General features: G+C 38.1%; 1 protein-coding gene across 2 annotated transcripts in view; it reads right to left on the bottom strand.

The window, feature by feature from the left end:
* Positions 1-21,859, bottom strand: part of LOC131432829 (protein hu-li tai shao) — a 169,430-nt gene that overhangs the window by 68,655 nt on the left and 78,916 nt on the right. For both annotated transcript variants that reach the window (XM_058599367.1, XM_058599368.1), the window contains one exon: positions 2,324-2,401. In XM_058599367.1, the coding sequence (XP_058455350.1) occupies positions 2,324-2,401 (78 nt within the window). The remainder of the gene's footprint in view (positions 1-2,323; positions 2,402-21,859) is intronic.

The raw sequence follows: 21,859 nt of genomic DNA, 5'->3' as shown, positions 1-21,859 counted from the left end.
CGATGAATGCTACGAAATGCCTTTAAAAATCTCGATACTGCTCAGAGCTTTCTGGATCAATTGTCGATATCGGAATATGCCAATAGAGAAAGGGGGACATGAAATATACCATTAGAAGAGTTCAACAAAAGGATTAACAGCAAGAAAAAAACAATGAGTGAATGATTCGGCCATGAACTGGTGAATTTACCCTCAGTTGATCTACCTGTGTTCTCGGGAAATGGAGAAGACTGGTTAGAATGGCATGACAAGTTCAACACACTCATTCATAATCGCTCGTTTCAACAAACTGTTCAAAAATTTGAATATCTAAAACTATCATTGAGTGGGATTGCCTTAGGCATTGTCGACTCATTTCCAACTACTTGAACATACTTGAACATCGGTGTAACAATTCTAAATTACTTATCCAAAAGTATATACGTGAGCTATTTCGTCTCCAATCATTGGAGTCTGAATCAGCTGAAGGTTTGCGAAAATTACAAATATTAAAACAACCAGTTGAACTTGGAATGCCGTTTTAATTCATCTCATGCCCAACAAACTGGATCAATTAACAAGAAGGGAGTGGGAGACTACAACTCCAGTAACCGCGCCACCGTTATATGATCAGTTAGATAGTTTGTTGCAACAAGATGTCAAATGCTGGATGCAATTCCCAAAAACGTACGATCCTGGAAGAAACAAATGGATATGGACAAGTTATGCTTCAATTGCCTGAAACCCAATCACACTTCAAAAAATTGCTACAATAGAGACTGCACCAAGTGCGAAAAAAGGACCACACTACTATTCACCGAGATATTGAAAGAGTTCACCGTGAGTAGTTCATCAATTCGTTTTAACTTAACTACTTCTTTTATGCACAATAAACACGCCATTTGAGCCAATTTGTTCTGATTCCTGATTAGAACTATGATCCCAAATTGATCACAGCAGGCTATGATGTAATATAACAGCATACCCATAATTTTCCCAATCAGCCTCGAGAACGGACGGATAAAAAATAAACAATGATATAAGTAGTGACGTAACCGGCAAAACGCGTTCTTTTTCTATCGCTCAGTTTTCTCAGAGATGGCAGAGCCTATTTTCATAAGTCTAGGCTCGTTTGAAAAACAAACTGAATTTTGAATGATGTTCGAAAATCGAATGGGTGTCACTTCCGGTTCTAAAGGTATAAAGTGACGTAACCGACTAACCACACAAATTACGTGTTCTCGAAGATAAATCAACGAATTTCGATAAACTAAATCTCACAATGTTAATCAAATCTGGAAAGGTTATGGCGAACATTTCCGGTTCGATAGATGAAATCTTATATGTGACGTAACAATCCCAGTGTTTTTGAATGCACAAGTTTTCGGAGATTAAAGAAACGATTTTGAAAGACTTAGACTCGTTTGAAAGCTACTATTAGGTTATTTGAAAACCTCACAAAACTAATGACCGAGGATGTATTCTTACAAAAGTAATAATGAAACTATTTATATGGAAAGAGTAGGGCGTTATCTAATTACTAGGTGGAAAAAACAGTTTTTAAAAATTAGATCCTATTTATGTCGATACTTTTGAAACTAGAGTTTTGATTTCCTCGGCGAACTAAGTCGAATAATAACATGATATTCGGACCTCGGTTCGGAATCCTTTTTCACAGTGATTGCATAGTCTTCTTATATACAAGAAAAGAAAACATAAAGATTTAGGTCAAGGTTTAAAATACTTTTTGGATTGCATTGAAGTCTATATACGGGCTGAAATTTGACTAATCTTCAGGTTGTTCAGATTACACATTTCAATTCGACGAGAAACTAGTTAAAATAATATACTACGTTATTTCGAGATTAATCTAATCCATGAATCTGCATTCGCTATCCGATTGAAAACTTCACTATTGAACAAATTCAGCATGAATTACTCTGTTATGAATTAACATATATTCTTGATCTTGTGATTTACTTTACACGATTATTCCTGTGTTGGTGTATACTCAAACAAAATTTATCCTTAAAGCAAATTTCATATCTATCTCTTATCATTAGCCCGATACACTAAGTTAAATCTAATTAATTATGGATAAGGTTCAACTCGCCTTCGATCATTATTTGATTATTATTATCATTTGATTTGATTATTATTATTATTATCATTATCATTGACAGACAAAATAATTTCCGGATAATTAATAAAGATAACGAAAACAAAAAATGTTAGTTAGAAACAGTATTAGTAGAAATGTTAGTTAGAAACAGTATGAACATGAACATTCAGTCTTTCAGTAATGAAAATATATAACAAAACAAAAATAAATTTTAGTACTTACCATCACTAAGAACAACTTCAGGTTGACTTGGCTTTGGAGCTTGCTTAGTTTCTATTCTCAGCACCTGATGGTCAGCAACTGTAATATTGAAAATGTTTATGAGAAGTGGTTCTGCATTATTTTCGATTCAAAGTAAACTGTGCAGGAAAATGTGTCTTCATGTGACAAGTTTGGCGAAAAGTTTATGCAGAAAACTGCTAATCACGTCTTCTTTGATGACCGGGTAGGGTCGAAAGCTTTAGAAAAATCATGTATGTTTTCTTTATATTTTCATATTAAAACATTTCAAGAATAATCTGTCAAATGTTCAAGCTTATCGGAACAAAACTCTGAAAGTTATGGGCTTTTTATCTTTTATCTTTTATCTTATCTTTTCGCAAGAGATCTGTTTCGATTGGCTTGAAAATTTGACAAAATATTCTTGAATTGCTTTGTTATAACAAAACACATAAAAATGTGACTTTTCGAAAGTGTTAGTCCCTACATGCTTCCTAGGAAATAAACTGTTTCTTTCGATTTTTTAGATAATAAACTTTAAATGCGTATCTCTCAAAAGAACATTTTAAAAGTCCGTATCCATCGTCATTTAAAAACTACTTCACCAATTATTTTCAAATTTGTTTTCCTTTTTGTTTTTTGTGACTTAGGGGAGGTTTTGCAGCTACAAAATTGTTCGAATGATGCTTTGTATTTATTATTATTATTGCCTTTCTCATATAGAAAGGTTATGCAATCACTATGAAAACCGACATTTGAACCGAGGCCCGGAGGGCCGAGTGTCATATACCATTCGTCTCAGTTCGTCGAGTACGCAAAATGTCTGTGTGTGTGCGTGCGTATGTGTTTATGTAACGTTTTTTTGCACTAACTTTTCTCGGAGATGGCGCGACCGATTTTCACAAACTTAGGTTCAAATGAAAGGTCCTGTGGTCCGATGCGTTATTCCTGAATTTCATGCGGATCCGACTTCCGGATCCGGAAATATAGGGTAAAGTGTGTTAAAAATTGTACACCATCACTGAAAATGGAGAAAAACCTTAAAAAAATTTTAAATCGACCTCAAATCTTTTCCAATTTGATGGTTTTTATCAGTAGACGGTCAAACAAACCGATTTCGGTTATTCTTTTAAGAATCGAAGAAAAAAATTTTTTTTTCGCCTTTTTGCCTTTCTCATATAGAAAGGTTATGCAATCACTGTGAAAACCGACTTTTGAACCGAGGCCCGGAGGGCCGAGTGTCATATACCATTCGACTCAGTTCGTCGAGTACGCAAAATGTCTGTGTGTGTGCGTGTGTGTGTACGTATGTGTGTATGTAACGTTTTTTTGCACTAACTTTTCTCGGAGATGGCTGAACCGATTTTCACAAACTTAGATTCAAATGAAAGGTCTTGTGGTCCCATACAAAATTCCTGAATATTATTTGGATCCGACTTCCGGTTCGAGAGTTATGGGGTAAAATGTGCAAAAAAAAGAAAATATGTGTTTTAACTTTTCTCATAGATGGCGCGACCGATTTTCACAAACTTAGGTTCAAATGAAAGGTCCTGTGGTCCGATGCGTTATTCCTGAATTTCATGCGGATCCGACTTCCGGATCCGGAAATATAGGGTAAAGTGTGTTAAAAATTTTATACCACCACTGAAAAGACGGTCAAACAAATCTATTTCGATTAATCTTTTAAGAATCGAAGAAAAATAATTTTGAAGAATACCACAGTTTTATATAGGTATGATAGTATGATTGATATGAGAAAGGCATCATTACACCACCAGGTTGGAAACTTCAGAAAAAGTACGTTTCATTTTGATTGGAACATTATAAATGGCATAATGGTATTGCAAACTTAACGCAATGTCGTCGTTGCCCAGGCTACGGCCGTGGTACCAAAAACATATCATATGGACATACGATGTTTGAATTGTGGTAAATCGCATTCGAAAGACGTCTGTCCAATGAATGAAACACTGATAATTTTTCATGTTCTAATTGTGATAGAAATCATAAATCCAATTATTCGAAATGTCCTGTCAGGAAAAAAAATTTAAACGTTCGTTCGTTTAGACAGCAACAAGTCAAATGAACTCGCCATTCAAAAACCAGGGAAACCAGCCTCCGATCACAATTCGTATCGGCCGATTGCTATGCTTTCCTGTATCCGGAAATTGTTCGAAAAAATGATTCTGTTTCGTCTAGACAATTGGGTCGAAACTAATGGTTTACTTTCAGATACACAATTTTGTTTCCGCAGGGGCAAAGGAACGAACGATTGTCTTGCGTTGCTCTCAACAGAAATTCAAATGGCATTTGCTCGTAAAGAACAAATGGCATCAGTTTTCCTAGACATTAAGGGGGCTTTTGACTCAGTTTCTATAAATATCCTATCTGAGAAGTTGCATCAGCATGGTCTTTCGCCAGTTTTGAACAACTTTTTACATAATCTATTGTCTGAGAAACACATGTACTTTGCGCATGGTGATTTGTCGACAATACGATTCAGCTACATGGGTCTTCCTCAGGGCTCATGCTTAAGCCCCCTTTTATACAATTTTTACGTAAGTAATATCGATGAATGTATCAACACATCTTGCACGCTAAGACAACTTGCCGACGACAGCGTTGTGTCTATTATAGGACCCAAAGCTGCCGATCTCCAAGGACCATTACAAGATACTCTCGACAACTTATCATCATGGGCTCTTCAAATGGGTATCGAGTTCTCTACGGAGAAAACTGAGCTGGTTGTATTTTCGAGGAAGCGAGAACCAGCACAATTACAGCTTCAACTAGGGGGTGAAACCATAGCTCAGGCCTTCACATTTAAATATCTCGGGGTCTGGTTCGACTCCAAAGGCACCTGGGGATGTCACATTAGGTATCTGAAACAAAAATGCCAGCAGAGAATCAACTTTCTTCGTACAATAACCGGAACTTGGTGGGGTGCTCACCCAGGAGACCTGATCAGGTTGTACCAAACAACGATATTGTCCGTTATGGAATATGGATGCCTCTGCTTCCGATCAGTGGCGAACACTCATTTCATCAAGCTGGAAAGAATTCAGTATCGTTGTTTGCGTATTGCCTTGGGTTGCATGCAATCGACTCATACGATGAGCCTCGAAGTGCTGGCGGGCGTTCTTCCACTGAAAAACCGGTTCTGGGATCTCTCATATCGTTTGCTCATTCGATGCGACATTTTGAATCCTCTGGTGATTGAAAACTTCGAAAGGTTAGTTGAGCTTAACTCTCAAACCCGTTTTATGTCCTTGTGTTTTGATTACATGGCTCAGAATATTAATCCTTCTTCGTTTGTTTCCAACCGTGCTCATTTCTTGGATACTTCTGATTCTACTGTGTTTTTCGACACATCCATGAGAGAAGAAATTCGTGGAATTCCGGATCACGTGCGCCCTCAAGTGGCCCCAAATATTTTTTATAATAAATTTAGAACAGTCAACTGTGAAAAGGTGTTTTACACTGACGGATCAAACATCAACGAGTCCACAGGCTTCGGCATCTTCAATCAAAACATCACCGCTTCTTACAAACTCAGTGATCCGGCTTCAGTTTACGTCGCAGAATTAGCTGCTATTCAGTACACCCTCGAGATCATTGAAACCATGCCCAAAGACCATTACTTCATTGTCACGGACAGTCTAAGTTCAATAGAAGCTCTCCGGGCAATGAAGCCAGGAAAGTATCCCCCATATTTCCTGGGGAAAATACGGGAACATTTGAGAACTTTATCTGAACGGTCTTATTTAATATCGTTAGTCTGGGTCCCTTCGCATTGTTCCATTCCGGGCAATGAAAAGGCAGACTTATTGGCTAAAGTGGGCGCATTGGAAGGTGATATTTATGAAAGACCAATCTGCTTCAATGAATTTTTCAGTATTTCTCGTCAGAAAACTCTCGAAAGTTGGCAAACTTCATGGACGAATGACGAACTGGGACGATGGCTACACTCCATTATCCCTAAGGTATCGACGAAACCTTGGTTCAAGGGGATGAACATGAGTCGTGATTTCATTCGCGTTATGTCACGGCTCATGTCAAATCACTATACATTCAACGCACATCTCCGGCGTATCGGGATCGTGGAGAACGGGCTCTGCACCTGTGGCGACGGTTATCAGGACATCGAGCATGTCGTGTGGTCGTGCGTAGAGTATCGTGACGCCAGGTCGAAGCTACTGGAATCCCTCAGGGCCCGAGGTAGACCGCCTGAGGTGCCGGTTCGGGATGTGTTGGCGAGTCGGGATAGTTCATATATGCTTCTCATATACCAGTACCTTAAACACATTGATATACAAGTGTAATGTGTTATTCCTCGCTCAGAAAATATAATCTCCACCTACAGGTTCGACACTAACATCCGCCCGATTCTCTCGATCCCCGTCCCTGTCCACCATCTTCATTGGAATTAACAAGATCTTTTTTTTTGTCACTAACTTTTTCGTTCCCCTTTCCCTGTTTTTTCACCATCTCGATGGCAACTAATTAGATCTCTGTCGTTTTCAAACATTTTGTTCCCACACCCCTTTTTTACCCCGTTTCCCACAATATTTACTTCTTTTTTTCATTCTCTTCCGTAACATCACCATCACCGGGAGACCGCTCCAGTCAATGACCAGCATGCGGGCCACCCGCCGGGCCTTCGTAGCCTGGGGGTGTTTCCCGCGGACCCTCACGGACCGAAGAATGCGGCCAACATAGAAAATTACCATCGCCATCTGGAATCATCTCATCCTAAATTCAATTCACCGGCCACTACCGATCGCCAGATACTATATTACATAATGATACTACTCTAGTTTTAAGTTAGACGATAATTAAGATTAGTAAATACCCTTGGCATCTTAGAGCTTAAGCAGTGTGCCTTAATATTATATTATATTATTGAATAAAAAAAAAAAAAAAAAGTCAAATGAACGACCTTAAATTTACAGAACATACCTTAAAATCAAAAAACGATACAAATGCCACGCCTAAGGTTCTTCAAATGTGAAACAAAAAACAGGTACGCCTTCCAATTCGTCTTCTAACGAAAACAATTTATTAACAGGTAGATCGGCTACGTCATCATCTTCTTCTAATGACAGTTACGCTAGCAAAAAACCAAATGCAGCAAAAACGCAATTAATTATCTGTCCTCATAAGCCAAGGGCTTCTTTTCTTAAACCAAACAACAATCACATTATTGAATTGAATGGCTTGGAATTCAAGCAAAATACTCAATGAGGTGATGAGGTTCTTCCACCAACTTCAGTAACATCAAACCTGGTATAAAGCGTCAAACGGTCACGTCAGGCTCTCATTTTGACTTCGGTCAGTAGGAACAATCGCCAACTGTGGAAGCATACCTTTTCGTGGTACAAAACCTCAAACGCTCAGGTCGTGCTCTCATTGGGAATTCGGTCGTGCTCTCGTTTGGTCTTCGGACGTCGAGAGGAACAGTCGCCAGTACTAAGAGCAGATCTTTGGCGTAGTATAAAACCTCAAACGCTCAAATCGTGATCTCGTTAGGACGCTATTCGCATTCAGCTGCTGAATACAAAATCTGGATTCGGGAGCTGGAATTTGGATTGATTTCTGTAAATGAATTCTAAAACTGATTTCCTAATCGAATCTGGTCCACCTGAATTCTGAACCCAATTTCAGGTTTAGAATTTAATTTCAAAATTCTATTTTATAGTTTAGTTCCAGAATTCAGAGCCTGCATGTTGGAACTGAATTCTGGAAATGGATTTCGCAGCAAAATTCAGTTTCGGAATACAAATTCAGAATTCACTTCTAGGACTAAATTACAACTAAATTTTGAGCCTGTTTGTTTGCCTCTTGAACTTAGGTCCAGTTTCTGAATTTAAAAAATCAATTCCCAAAGAATATACGAACTATACGAAGTTTTTGTAATATGTAAATCTACAAAAAAAAAACTAGAACTTTATTATATTTTTACTGATGTCATTTTGTCGTGAATACGACTTACTTTATTATGGGACACCTTTTCCAAATTTTTCCTCTAAGAGAGTGATAAATTTTTGTTCGTGAATATCTCTTGTTGTACCTAACGTATCCACATAATTTTTGCTACATGCCATCGGAAATATCATCAACTTATGAAAACATTTTAAGTTGTATGACATAATCACAAATAATTCAAAATAATGTTTTCTGAAATGTTTGGTATCAACGAGTATCAAAGAAGAAAACTCATGACGCCTTTCTCATACATCGGTAGGTATGGAAGGTAAACACTTGATATATGTTTGCAGTTGCAGCATATAGTTAGTTGAGCAGGAAACAACAGAAGTGCATCATTCTGGTACAGAGCTCAGTTCCAGTTTCAGTATCAAGAATTGAGTTTAATATCGAATCTATGCAGACGTTTGCAGAGCCAGTTTCCCTATAAAATAAATCGATTTCGTCATCTTGCTGCTGGTCGTTTGCATTGGAGCAAAATACATAGAAAAGTGGACAACGATGGGGAACAGTATGCAAAACCAACCCTTCTAATGGCTCCAAATGTTATCTAGAGAACTATGAAGATTTCTTCATCGAAAATCAGAGAAAAATACCATCAGTTGAATGCAGATTTTAGAAAAATTTGATTAGCTTTCCGCACTTTTAGCAGCGCGAAATTCGCACCAAACGAGTGCGGATAAAACTAGAATTTCACTGCTTCGCGTTCGATAGAAATACTTCTAACAGTGTTTAATATCGTAGAGAATTCCACAAATTGGACCTTCTGAATGCCAGAAATAAATCGCGCACCACATTTTAATTTTTTTTTCTTTCTTTTAAATATGCTAATCCGAAATCAAATAATTGAAATCAAAATTCTGTATGATATTATTTTTGCCTTTCTCTATAGAAAGGTATTAGAATGGCTGGAAACCCGACTACCGAACGAAGCCTCGGAGACCCATAGTGTTATGTACCAATCTAATCAGCTCGACTAGATCGAAAAATGTCTGTGTGCGTGCGCCTTTCAATGAGTTTTTTTTTACCGCGTATGGCTGAACCGATTTTTACAAACTAAGGGTAGTTTGAAAGGTACTATTGGGCCATTAATCAACTTCGAATATCAAATGGCTGTGACTTCTGATTCCGGAGATATTTTAGTATAAGTGATGTAACCGACAAAACGCGTTGTTTTTTACGTCGCCATTTTAAAATATCAATGACAATTGTGACAACATAAACAAATCTAATCAGTTGAATGAGAGCGCCACACGGTGGTGATTCCGGGAACTTTTTGATCAAGGTAGTAAGCACAAAACTGTGGAATTTCTGATTACCAGATATTGTTTTGGCGTTATTATACAGTTCTTCGAATTCTTCGGACATTTTGTTGTACTGTTCAGGTGATATGTAGCAATAATTCAATTTCGAAATATTTTTATCAGTTTGTACAATTGCTCAATTATGTAACCCCAGGGAGTTGTTATAGTATTTCCATAGTCGCGAGCAAGACTGGCTTTTTTTGCCATTCGTCAGAAGACAAACCAAAAATATTTTCCTTGTATAGAAACAATAGAAACTACCATAAATGAAGATAACTTTAAGACAAATGTTATATACAAAAATAAATAAATATTTGTGTTAAATTTAATACATAATGTTGTGGTTATTTCTTTTCCCAATCTTTCCTCAGAACTAAACAAGAAAATAGAACGGTAATGATGCAATATTTGTTTGATGACATAAACTCTTTTCAACGGAATTCATGGCTAATAAAAATATAATAGTTTCTATATTAGACAATATCTTCTCACAAACTGAGTTTCATAGGATTTTAAGATAATTAAGGCGTTCGTTGGTTTAGTTTTCGAGAAAATTACCATAAAAAAATAGATCAGTTTGGACAAGGAAAAGTTTTTTTCAAGTAACTTTTGTCGTGAGTACGACTTACTTTACTATGGGGCGCCTTTTCAAAATTAGCCATATGGAAGAATGGACAGAGCTTTATCGTGAATATCTCGACTTGTATTAACGGCAGCAACATTTTTCTTTCACTATTTCATAAAATATTCGATCAGAAATTCAGGATAATATTTTGAGAAGCCACAAACTCAAAAATTAAATCGATCTGGAGAAGGGCTTTATCACCATGAGTCAACTGAAAACGATGAAATCGATGTTTCATATAATCATCGAATGGCAAAAGTATAAACCGGTACATCGGGATGTCACACAGTGCACGAACTGTTTGAACTACGGCCATGGAGTGAGGAATTGCCACATGAAAAGTCGGTGCGGGAAATGTGCCGAGTCCCACAGTACCAACGATTGCCTACTAGATGACATCGCAGTAAAATGTGTGAATTGTGATGGCGACCATCCATTTACTAGCAAAAAGTGTCCCAAACTGCTACTGAGTTCACAAAAATTCGAAAATAGGCGTCCCGTAAACTATCAACGCGCAAGACTGTTCCACAGAAAGATGAAACTAATTTCCCACGGCTCCCACCGAAGAGAGATATTCCAAATTTGCCGCCACTTCCTCACAGTAATCCAAAAGATTCAGTCGCTGGATCACAAAAAGATTCTTTCTCCAAAATCCCTCCTGGATGGGGTAAAAATCAACCACAAACAAAAGATGGCAGAACGCGGTTAGACCAAATCAACGCCTTAGGCAAATTCATCATCGAATATGCAATATAATGAGTAATGGTTGTAGTAAATTGGAATGCTTGCTTACTCAGGAGCAAAACTGCTGAATTGTCCGACTTTCTCCAAGAGAAGAATACCGATATTGCTAATATAACTGAAACTCATGTAAAATCTGAAATTTATATTTTTATTTCCAATTACAGAATTCACAGGCTCGACAGGACAACTACCAGAGGAGGGGGAGTTGCCATTGCCATTAAATGATCCATTCATCACAGGCTTCTGCCTGCTTTTAAATTTCAACTTATATAAGCCATCGGAATTGAGATTACAACGACGATGGGACCCATCATCATCATTGCAGCGTACTGCCCCAAACAAACCAATCTTCGAGATGGTACGTGTGCGTCATTGAAGCGAGATCTGGCTATGCTCACTGGACGACAGAACAAATTCATCATTGCTGGGGACCTGAACGCACGGCATGAGCTGTGGGGAAACAAAAGACAGAATCGAAACGGGTTCGTACTTGCTGAAGATTACGAAGCAGGACAATACAAAATCCTCGCTCCGGATCAACAAACGCGACTTTCCAGATCGGGAGTTCATTCCATTTTGGATATATTTATCAGCAATATCGTCATAGACAGCTCTCCGGTTGTCTTCAACGAGCTTTACAGTACTATTGACGTTAGGATCTTCACCACAAACAGTGCCTATTCAACCTCGGAGGAACTATTATCGCACCGACTGGGTCCAATTTCAACAAATCGCCGACCAACTTATTAATATCGATTTGCCACTAGACTCCCCGATGAAAATCGACGCGGCCCTATCATCCTTCCAGCATTCAATCGCAGTCGCTCGTGATAGAACGGTTCCAGTACAACATATGCCGAGTTTCGAGCTCTTCAAATTGACAGTGACGCCAAGAAACTCATCCGACTTCGAGATATTTACCGGAGGCAGTATCAACGAACTGGTATCCTAGATAAGAAGACCTCCTATAACAACTTAACTAGGATAATCCAGGAAAGGATAACTGAGCTTTGCAACAGGAACTTCCAGCAAAAGCTTCGACAAATTCTCCCACATTCAAAGCTCTTCTGGTCCTTAATGAAGTTGCTTAAGAAAAAACCGAAGCCTATTCCTCCTCTGATGTCATCCCAGGACGCAGCTGAAGGAATACTTTCAATCAGACCAGTAGAGTAGGCAAATGCGCTAGGCCCGCAGCTTGTGTGTTCTGACAATTTAGGACTCAACATTGTTAGTTCACATGAAAGAGCCGTTGCTGATAGCGTAGCTGGAATGCTTGCTTACTCAGGAGCAAAACTGCTGAATTGTCCGACTTTCTCCAAGAGAAGAATACCGATATTGCTAATATAACTGAAACTCATGTAAAATCTGAAATTTATATTTTTATTTCCAATTACAGAATTCACAGGCTCGACAGGACAACTACCAGAGGAGGGGGAGTTGCCATTGCCATTAAATGATCCATTCATCACAGGCTTCTGCCTGCTTTTAAATTTCAACTTATATAAGCCATCGGAATTGAGATTACAACGACGATGGGACCCATCATCATCATTGCAGCGTACTGCCCCAAACAAACCAATCTTCGAGATGGTACGTGTGCGTCATTGAAGCGAGATCTGGCTATGCTCACTGGACGACAGAACAAATTCATCATTGCTGGGGACCTGAACGCACGGCATGAGCTGTGGGGAAACAAAAGACAGAATCGAAACGGGTTCGTACTTGCTGAAGATTACGAAGCAGGACAATACAAAATCCTCGCTCCGGATCAACAAACGCGACTTTCCAGATCGGGAGTTCATTCCATTTTGGATATATTTATCAGCAATATCGTCATAGACAGCTCTCCGGTTGTCTTCAACGAGCTTTACAGTACTATTGACGTTAGGATCTTCACCACAAACAGTGCCTATTCAACCTCGGAGGAACTATTATCGCACCGACTGGGTCCAATTTCAACAAATCGCCGACCAACTTATTAATATCGATTTGCCACTAGACTCCCCGATGAAAATCGACGCGGCCCTATCATCCTTCCAGCATTCAATCGCAGTCGCTCGTGATAGAACGGTTCCAGTACAACATATGCCGAGTTTCGAGCTCTTCAAATTGACAGTGACGCCAAGAAACTCATCCGACTTCGAGATATTTACCGGAGGCAGTATCAACGAACTGGTATCCTAGATAAGAAGACCTCCTATAACAACTTAACTAGGATAATCCAGGAAAGGATAACTGAGCTTTGCAACAGGAACTTCCAGCAAAAGCTTCGACAAATTCTCCCACATTCAAAGCTCTTCTGGTCCTTAATGAAGTTGCTTAAGAAAAAACCGAAGCCTATTCCTCCTCTGATGTCATCCCAGGACGCAGCTGAAGGAATACTTTCAATCAGACCAGTAGAGTAGGCAAATGCGCTAGGCCCGCAGCTTGTGTGTTCTGACAATTTAGGACTCAACATTGTTAGTTCACATGAAAGAGCCGTTGCTGATAGCGTAGCTGAGGTTGACCATTCAGACAGCTTGATTCTTGAGGAAAGCACAGTCACTGCGAATGAGCTGATGGCTATTGTGAAAAATCCAACAATATAAAGGCCCCCGGTTTCGAAAACATTTTCAACATTGAGCTGAAACATTTGAGTATTCGCTCATTTGTTTTCTTAGCTAAAATTCTTAACAGGTGCTAGGAGCTTGGCCAGTTCCCCTCAAATTGGAAATAAGTTTAAGTTATCCCAGTTTTGAAACTGGAGAAAGATCCTCCCTTTTCCAAGAGCTATCGGCCCATCAGCTTACTCTCTGCCCTATCCAAGCTGTTTGAAAAATCAATACAAAGGCGAATTCGATGAACAGAATGCGAGAAGACGCATTCAAACAGCGGCATCGGAAAGCGCACCTTCTGCGTGGTTAAAAAACGAACAGGTCGCAGTTTTCATTTGCTCGAGGCTATTGGCCCATCAGTCGAGGCGAACAGACGCATTCAATCAGTTTGGCATCATTTGGCACTGCGAGCGGATTGTTGCGGTTCGTTCCCAAATCAGTTTCAATTCAAACAAGAGCGATTGTGTCATACAGAGCTACTGGAGAGAAAGAAATCGAGAAGTGGACAACATTATATAAAATCAAAATGTTATCTAAAGAACTATTGAGATTACTTCTTTGCAAATCGAAGGTAAAAATCATCAGTTTAGTTAAAACCAAAAATAATTTGATTTGCTTCGTGCACTTTTCGCTGGGCGAAAATTGTTCGAGAGAAACGTTCCGAACTGTGCTAAATATTGTAGAGAATTCCACAATTTGGTCCTTCTGAAAGGCAGAAATAAATCATGTACAGCATCTTGATAGTTTCTTTCAAATAAACATACAAATCCGAAATGAAATAATCGACAACATCAAAATTCTTTAAGTGCCTATATGTGTGGCCGTAGGAACCGCCCATTAGTGAAAAAGCTACAGACGAAATCACGTATAAAAAGACCTCTTAAGCAAAATTGAATCGGTTTGGCATCATTTGGCACTGCGAGTGGATGTATTGCGGTTCGTTCGTAAAGCCAGTTTCAATTCAAACAAGAGCGAATGAGTCATACAGAGCTGCTGTTCGTTTGCATTGGAGAGAAAGAAAGCGAAAAGTTAACAAGCTTGGGAAACATTGGAAAAATCAGCCCTTCTAATGGCTCCAAGTGTTCTCTAAAGAACTATTAGAATTACTTATTTGTTAAAATATGCAAATCGGAAGTGAATATAATTACTGTAGGTCTACAGTCTAATAGATTCTAATTAGAAAAATTTAGAAATTTTTTCTCGGCTAATTTTTGTATTAAAAATTAATTCGCTGTTGCTGGCAATTTTATATTCTCTGATGATAGCTGTAAGGGATTTGAATAAAGATGCTTCAAAACAAGATAATAGCTATAATTTGCTAGAAATATCAATGTAGCAAGGCATAGATATATTTCATACTTTTCATATCACATGCCTATTGTATCATTGAACAATCCAGCGAAATAATGTTTTCTTCTTTGGAAGATTATTACCGGTTGTGAACGGTATACCTACGCCAACCATATCAGTGCCTCATCCACGGACATCCAGTCAGCTTGGAAATAGATGACGTCCATCGGAATTCGAATTCAACTCGTCACTTTCCAACACGAACGCCTTCATAAAAAGTTCTTCTTAAAGACTGTCTCAGAAAATATGGATGCACTTTGATTGTAAATAATTCACAAGTGTTAGATATTCAAATTTTATTCGATATACTGATAATATTAGACTACAACAACAAAATATTATTCTCAACATTTGCTACTTTGCTGCCGTGCGGCGATCGCTCAAACAAAGCGGCGTCGTACCATGGTATATTGAATGCATTGTCTATTGTTTTTGCATGGTTCACTTTGCTTTAATTTCTCCCCCAGCTGTGTGTCGGGCCGGTTTGGTTTGTGCATGAATGATGGGTGAATGTGTGAAGTGTAAGGAAAAAATAACCATATCAGATATTAGAATAACATGTTCAGTTTGCAAGAATGGCTATCACCAGCGCTGTACTGGGCTTACGAGAGCCATGGCCGGTTGGGTTTCAGATACACCGGCGCTTTTGTTTAAATGTGCTGATTGTTTGGAAGGTGCCGCGGTGTCTAATATGATGCCAAAGGATGATGTTCTTTCGCTCATTAGTAATATGAAGAAGGAGATGGAGAAATTCAAATCCATCACTGATTCGTTTGCTGCTGTGCGGGAGAGTATCGAGGCACATATTAATATCGCGATAGAGAGTGGAATCGAGAGACTGATCAGATCTTCCAATGATGCTCTGGAGAGCAAAATGGCCTGTTTAGAAAACAGTGTGGCCAAAAAGTTGGAAGATTTGAAAAGTTTCGTGATTAAGAATAATCAGCGCAATGATAATGAATTGGTCGTAATGAAGAGAAAGAAAATTGTTGCAGATAGAAAGACTCATTCGGAGTCAGATGGAAATCCCAGACGCAAAAGAAAAATTATGTCTAATACTGATGATGAACCACATGATAAAAATGTTGATAATGATAGTAATGACGAAGTTTTTGATAAAAATAATAAAAAGTCATACGCGGATGTTCTTTCTGGTAAATTAGCTAGAAATAGAACGAAAAGTAACAGAAAACGTAAGAATCGCTCGGTTATTATGATTAAACCTATTGAGTCTTCGCAAACAAGTGATGACACGAGACAATTTTAAAGGGTAGGTTGGATCCAAGAACACATAAAATTAGTAATTTCAAAAATGGTAAAGATGGCTCGATTATTGTTGAGTGTGCAGCAGGAGAGGATATTCAGTCAGTGAAAGAAAACATTGAAAGCAATTTAGGTACTGAATACAATGCTGTTATACCCAAGCCCGGGAAACCAAAACTGAAAATAGTGGGGATGAGTGATCGATATTCCTCTGATGTATTTATTGACCTATTGAAAAGTCAAAATCAGGAAATTTCGATTGAAGATGTAAAAGTTGTTGCTGACTTTGAGAATCCACGCTTCAAATATAACAAATTCAGTGTTATAATTGAGGTTGATAAAAATACTTATTCTAGTTTGATGGCCGCCGGTAAGGTTTGCGTCGGCTGGGATAGGTGTTCGGTTTTCGAGTCGTTCAACGTATTGCGCTGTTTCAAGTGTGGTGAGTTTGGTCACAAGAGCACCGAATGTTTAAACAGTGAAAATTGTTCCAAATGTAATTCCGCACATAGAACATCTGAGTGTTCTTCAACTGAATTCAAATGCGTTAATTGTCTGAAAATGAACAAAGAAAGGAAATTGAATTTAGACATTCACCATCCAGCATTTAGTAAGCAGTGTCCTGTATATCTGAGATTGCTTGAAACGAAAAAGAACAACATTATGTCAATGGAATAGCAACTAATCGATGGGAGGCATTCAGATATTTTGTATTTGAACATAGCCGGTTTGTCTTCTAATTATGTCGCAATGCGTCATCTTATAGAGGATAGACATCCTTCATTAGTTTTGCTCTCAGAGACACATATTGTTGATTCTGACGCTTTCGATCAGTTCAGTGTTCCGGGTTACACTGTTGCTTTTTGTTTGTCCCATTCCAGGCACACGGGTGGAGTTGCAATTTACGCCAGAGAGTCAATTAAATTCAGCATTCAATCAAACGAAGCAGTTGGAAATAATTGGTTCTTGGGTATATCAGTTGAAAGAGGCATGCAGATGGGAAATTATGGAGTCGTTTACCACTCTCCAAGTTCAAGCGACCGCCAGTTTCTGGAAATTCTAGAAAACTGGTGGGAGAATTTCGTCGATTTTGGTAAACTAAATATTATTACTGGAGATTTTAATATTGATTGGCTCAGTGATCAAGGTTCGAATCAATTGAAACAGTTAGCAGAATTCTTCAATTTGAGGCAAACTGTGAATGAATTTACAAGAATTTCGAGATACAGTAAAACATTGATAGATCACGTGTATTCCAATTTCGACGGTGTTTATTCAAATGTGGAATCCGATTGCAAGATTTCAGATCATGAAACAATTGCAATTTCCGTAACGAGTAGCTCTAGAAATGAGGAAGATACGGTGAAAATCAAGTGTTGGAAAAACTATTCAAAGCAAACCATATCTCGACTTGTATCAAGAAGCTTGGGTTGTACACAGTTGACTGGAAATTTGGATCACAGGGCATCTATTCTTACTGACATACTGAAAAAGTGTACTAATGAATTAGTAATTGAAAAGTATGTTAGTTTGAACAGCTCGAGTAGTTGGTACTCAATAGACCTCTTACGGTTAAAACGGGAGAGGGATAAACAGTACAAGAGATTCTGTAGAACTAACAATGATAGTCACTGGAGTAGATATACACAAGCACGAAATATTTATTCACGGGCCCTGAAGAAGACTAGATATGAATACATACAGAGGAGAATCGATCAAAATCAACAAAACAGTAGAGAGTTATGGAAAATTCTCAAACAGCTTATCAAGCCTACACATAGTGCATCGAAAAGTATAACTTTTGACGGTATAGAAGAACACACAGAACAAATTATATCTGAAAAGTTCAACAGTTATTTCATAAACAGTGTTCAGCAGATCAATCAAAGTATTGAATTGGTAGGTGAACCTGTTGAAATAACACAACCGATGAATAACTATTGTAGACTTGATGAATTTCAACCAATCACTTTTGAACAATTGAAAAATATTTGTTTTAATTTGGGAAAATCGACGGGTATTGACAATGTAAACTCAAAAGTGATACAGGATTGCTTTCATGTTATCGGACACGATCTACTGGATTTAGTAAATGAATCGTTGTACACGGGGCACATGCCAAAAGTGTGGAAAGAATCTCTGGTTGTTCCTATCCCCAAGGTTACTGGAACGGATAAAGCCGAGGAGTACCGTCCCATTAACATGCTGCACACGCTGGAAAAAATTTTGGAACTTGTTGTTAAAGATCAGCTGATTAACTATTTGAACTCTAACAGATTGCTAATACCGGAACAATCGGGATATCGTAAGGGTCACTCTTGTGAAACCGCTTTGAACCTAGTATTGGCAAAATGGAAGGAGAAAATCGAAGCCAAAGAGAGTATTTTTGCTGTGTTCTTGGATCTGAAGAGAGCCTTTGAAACAATTTCAAGACCTTTATTGTTGCAGACATTGAGGCGTTTTGGCATCGGGGGAATGGCACATGAATGGTTTGAAAACTATTTATGTGGTAGATCTCAAAAGACTGTTTTTAACGATGTAATGTCTAGTTCCCTCGGCAATTCACTTGGTGTGCCTCAGGGAAGTGTGTTAGGTCCTATTCTATTTATCATGTATATTAATGATATGAAGCGAGTCTTACGTTTCTGTGATATAAATTTGTTTGCTGATGATACTGTTCTGTTCATTACGGCTAAAGATTTCAATGAAGCTGTTGCACATTTAAACGAGGATCTAGGTTCGCTGGTTCGATGGTTAAAATTTAAGCAACTGAAACTAAACGTCGTGAAAACTAAATATATGGTTATTTCTTCTGTTAGCACCGGTCATGACGCCAATGTGGAAATTGATGGTGAAACTATTGATCGCGTTAGAGAAATGAAGTATCTTGGAGTCATAATTGATGAAAAGTTAACATTCAAATCTCATATCAATAACGTCATCAAGAAGATTGCCAAAAAGTATGGTGTATTATGTCGTTTGAAAAATGACTTAACGACCCATAGTAAGATTCATTTGTATAAAACAGTCATTTCACCACACATTGACTTTTGCCCATCCATTCTGTTTCTTGCTAATAACATACAAATCTTGAGATTACAGCGACTGCAAAATAAAATCATGCGATTAATTCTAAAATGTAGTAGATATACCTCGTCAGGTTTTCTACTGAACGCATTACAATGGCTTTCAGTGAAACAGAGAATTTACTACTTAACCATGGTATTTATTTTCAAGATATTAAACGGCATGCTGCCTCGATATTTGTGTGATCGAATTGAAAGAGGAACTGATTTGCATAGGTACAATACTAGAAACGCATCTGATACTAGAACACCAAGCTTTCTGTTAGCCAGATCGCAAAACTCATTGTTGTACAAGGGAATAAGTTTTTTCAATTCGATGCCAAGAGAAATCAAACGCGCAGCGACATTGGTGGAGTTCAAAAGGTTATGTATTTCACACATAAAGTCCGCTTTGTAAGCAAATATTTAGTTAGTTAGTTCAAATTTTTTAGATTTTTTATTTTTTTTACGTATTACGAAGATTGTATTTTCTTTTTCTTTTTGTTTATATATATTATTGTGAGACGAATTAAGTTACTATGTTCGGTATGATGATGATGGATTTTTAGTTTGTTTGAGAGTTAAAAATAATGAGCAGTCTACAAACGTTTGAGCCTCGCGCGCGAAGCAGGTAGTGACTATTTGGAAAGCGAATAGGACTGGCCGAAGAGCCTTAGCATTCAGTGTGTTAAGTTTGCTCTTGACCTCGATCGCAAGGTTTGATTAATAATTTAAGGAATTGATTCGGGAGATTAATTGGGATCGACAGTTGTTGATGGAATTGGGCTTGGCTCTGCTCATCCGCAGTCTCGTTACTCCATCGTAGCTGATGTGTGTAGCGATGAACTGGTCCGGCGGGAAGGGCCAGGTGAATTACTGTCTGATACTGGTAAAGATATCGGGTTCGATTCCTGATGTGATCAAGGATCTTCCCGAGTTGGAAATTTTCTTGATTAACCCTGGATAGTAAATCCGAGATATTTGAATGTTATTTTGTGGTCAGTCGTTCTTTTGAAGAAGAATCTATACCTGCTAGATTAATCAGATCGTTTTCTTTTGTTTACTGGTTAAGATATGTGCAAAAATATTAATTATCATTTAGATAACTCGTTCTGCTCACACCTTTGTAGGGGTATGAGGTGGGACCATCATCATCATCATCATCATCATCATCATACTTAGCCATTGTAGACTAGCTGGCGCACCTTCTTGCGAACGTTCCTCATTAAATTCCGTACAGACTTCTTGGCGACAAGTTTTGACACTTTTTTCCAATCTTTTTCGAACTGTTGAATGGTTTCGGCTGCCGAGACATGTTTCCTAAGACGTGCCTTCGTTAATGCCCAAAATTCCGCAATTGGTCGAAGTTGTGGGCATTCTACCGTTGATTTCGAGTAGTGGCAAGAAGCAAGATCTAGCCAGAAGACAACAGGATTCTTGTGGCTTCGAATCATGGGTAGAAGTCGTTTTTGTAAACATTCCTTGATGTATATTTCGCTGTTCATTGAAGCAGTGGTGATGAAGGGTTTCGAAATTTTACTTCAGCTACAAATTGCTTGCCAGACAATAGCTTTCTTACCAAAATTTTCGACTTCAATAGATGTCTCGGACTGGTTTAATCGAGTTTCACGTAGGTTTCGTCGTCTATGATTATACAGTTCAAATTTCTAGCAAGAATCGTATTGTACAGCTTTCGAACCCTCGGCATGATCGATGCTCCTTGTTTCGGACTACGTTTTGGTTGTTTCGGCTTCTTATATGTTCGAAGATTCAAACGTGCTTTAGCACGAAGAACATTTGACCTAAAAGTGCCCATTTTTTTGACCACATCCCGAACTGAAACCTCCTTCTTTTGCTCGAACGCCTTCTGTATACGTGTATCCAACGGAGGGCTAGCATGACCTTTTTTTTACCCGTTTTTGGTTTATCCTCAAAGGTGTTATCCTCACCGAACTTCCTGATTGCATTTCGCACGGCTTTTTCACTTACTCCTTCCATTTTTGCTATCTTTCTCAGTGACAGTCCGCGTTCTGTGCACCATTTGTACGAAATTTTTCGACTTTGTTCTGCTGAAAGTCCACGCATTTCGAAACAAACTAATAAAAACGAATAAACAACTGCACAAGTGGTTAGAGAAGAGTGTAAACAACAGGACGCAGCCATAAAAATTGACAGATTCTGAACCATTGTGAAATGGTTGCGTGCATACTTTCTGGGACAGTCTTTAGAACCATCATTATTCACACACACACACACACACACACACACACACACATACATATATATATATATATATATATATATATATATATATATATATATATATATATATATATATATATATATATATATATATATATATATATATATATATATATATATATATATATATATATATATATATATATATATATAAGGGTGATTTTTTAAGAGCTTGAGAACTTTTGTAAACAATAAAACGCATAAAATTTGCAAAATCTCATCGGTTCTTTATTTTAAACGTTAGATTGGTACATGACATTTACTTTTTGAAGATAATTTCATTTAAATGTTGACCGCGGCTGCGTCTTAGGTGGTCCATTCGGAAAGTCCAATTTTGGGCAACTTTT

The sequence above is a fragment of the Malaya genurostris genome, chromosome 2, assembly GCF_030247185.1.
Source record: "Malaya genurostris strain Urasoe2022 chromosome 2, Malgen_1.1, whole genome shotgun sequence".
NCBI lineage: Eukaryota > Metazoa > Arthropoda > Insecta > Diptera > Culicidae > Malaya > Malaya genurostris.
Note: the sequence above shows the minus strand (reverse complement) of the source record. Positions and strands in the feature narration are given on the sequence as shown.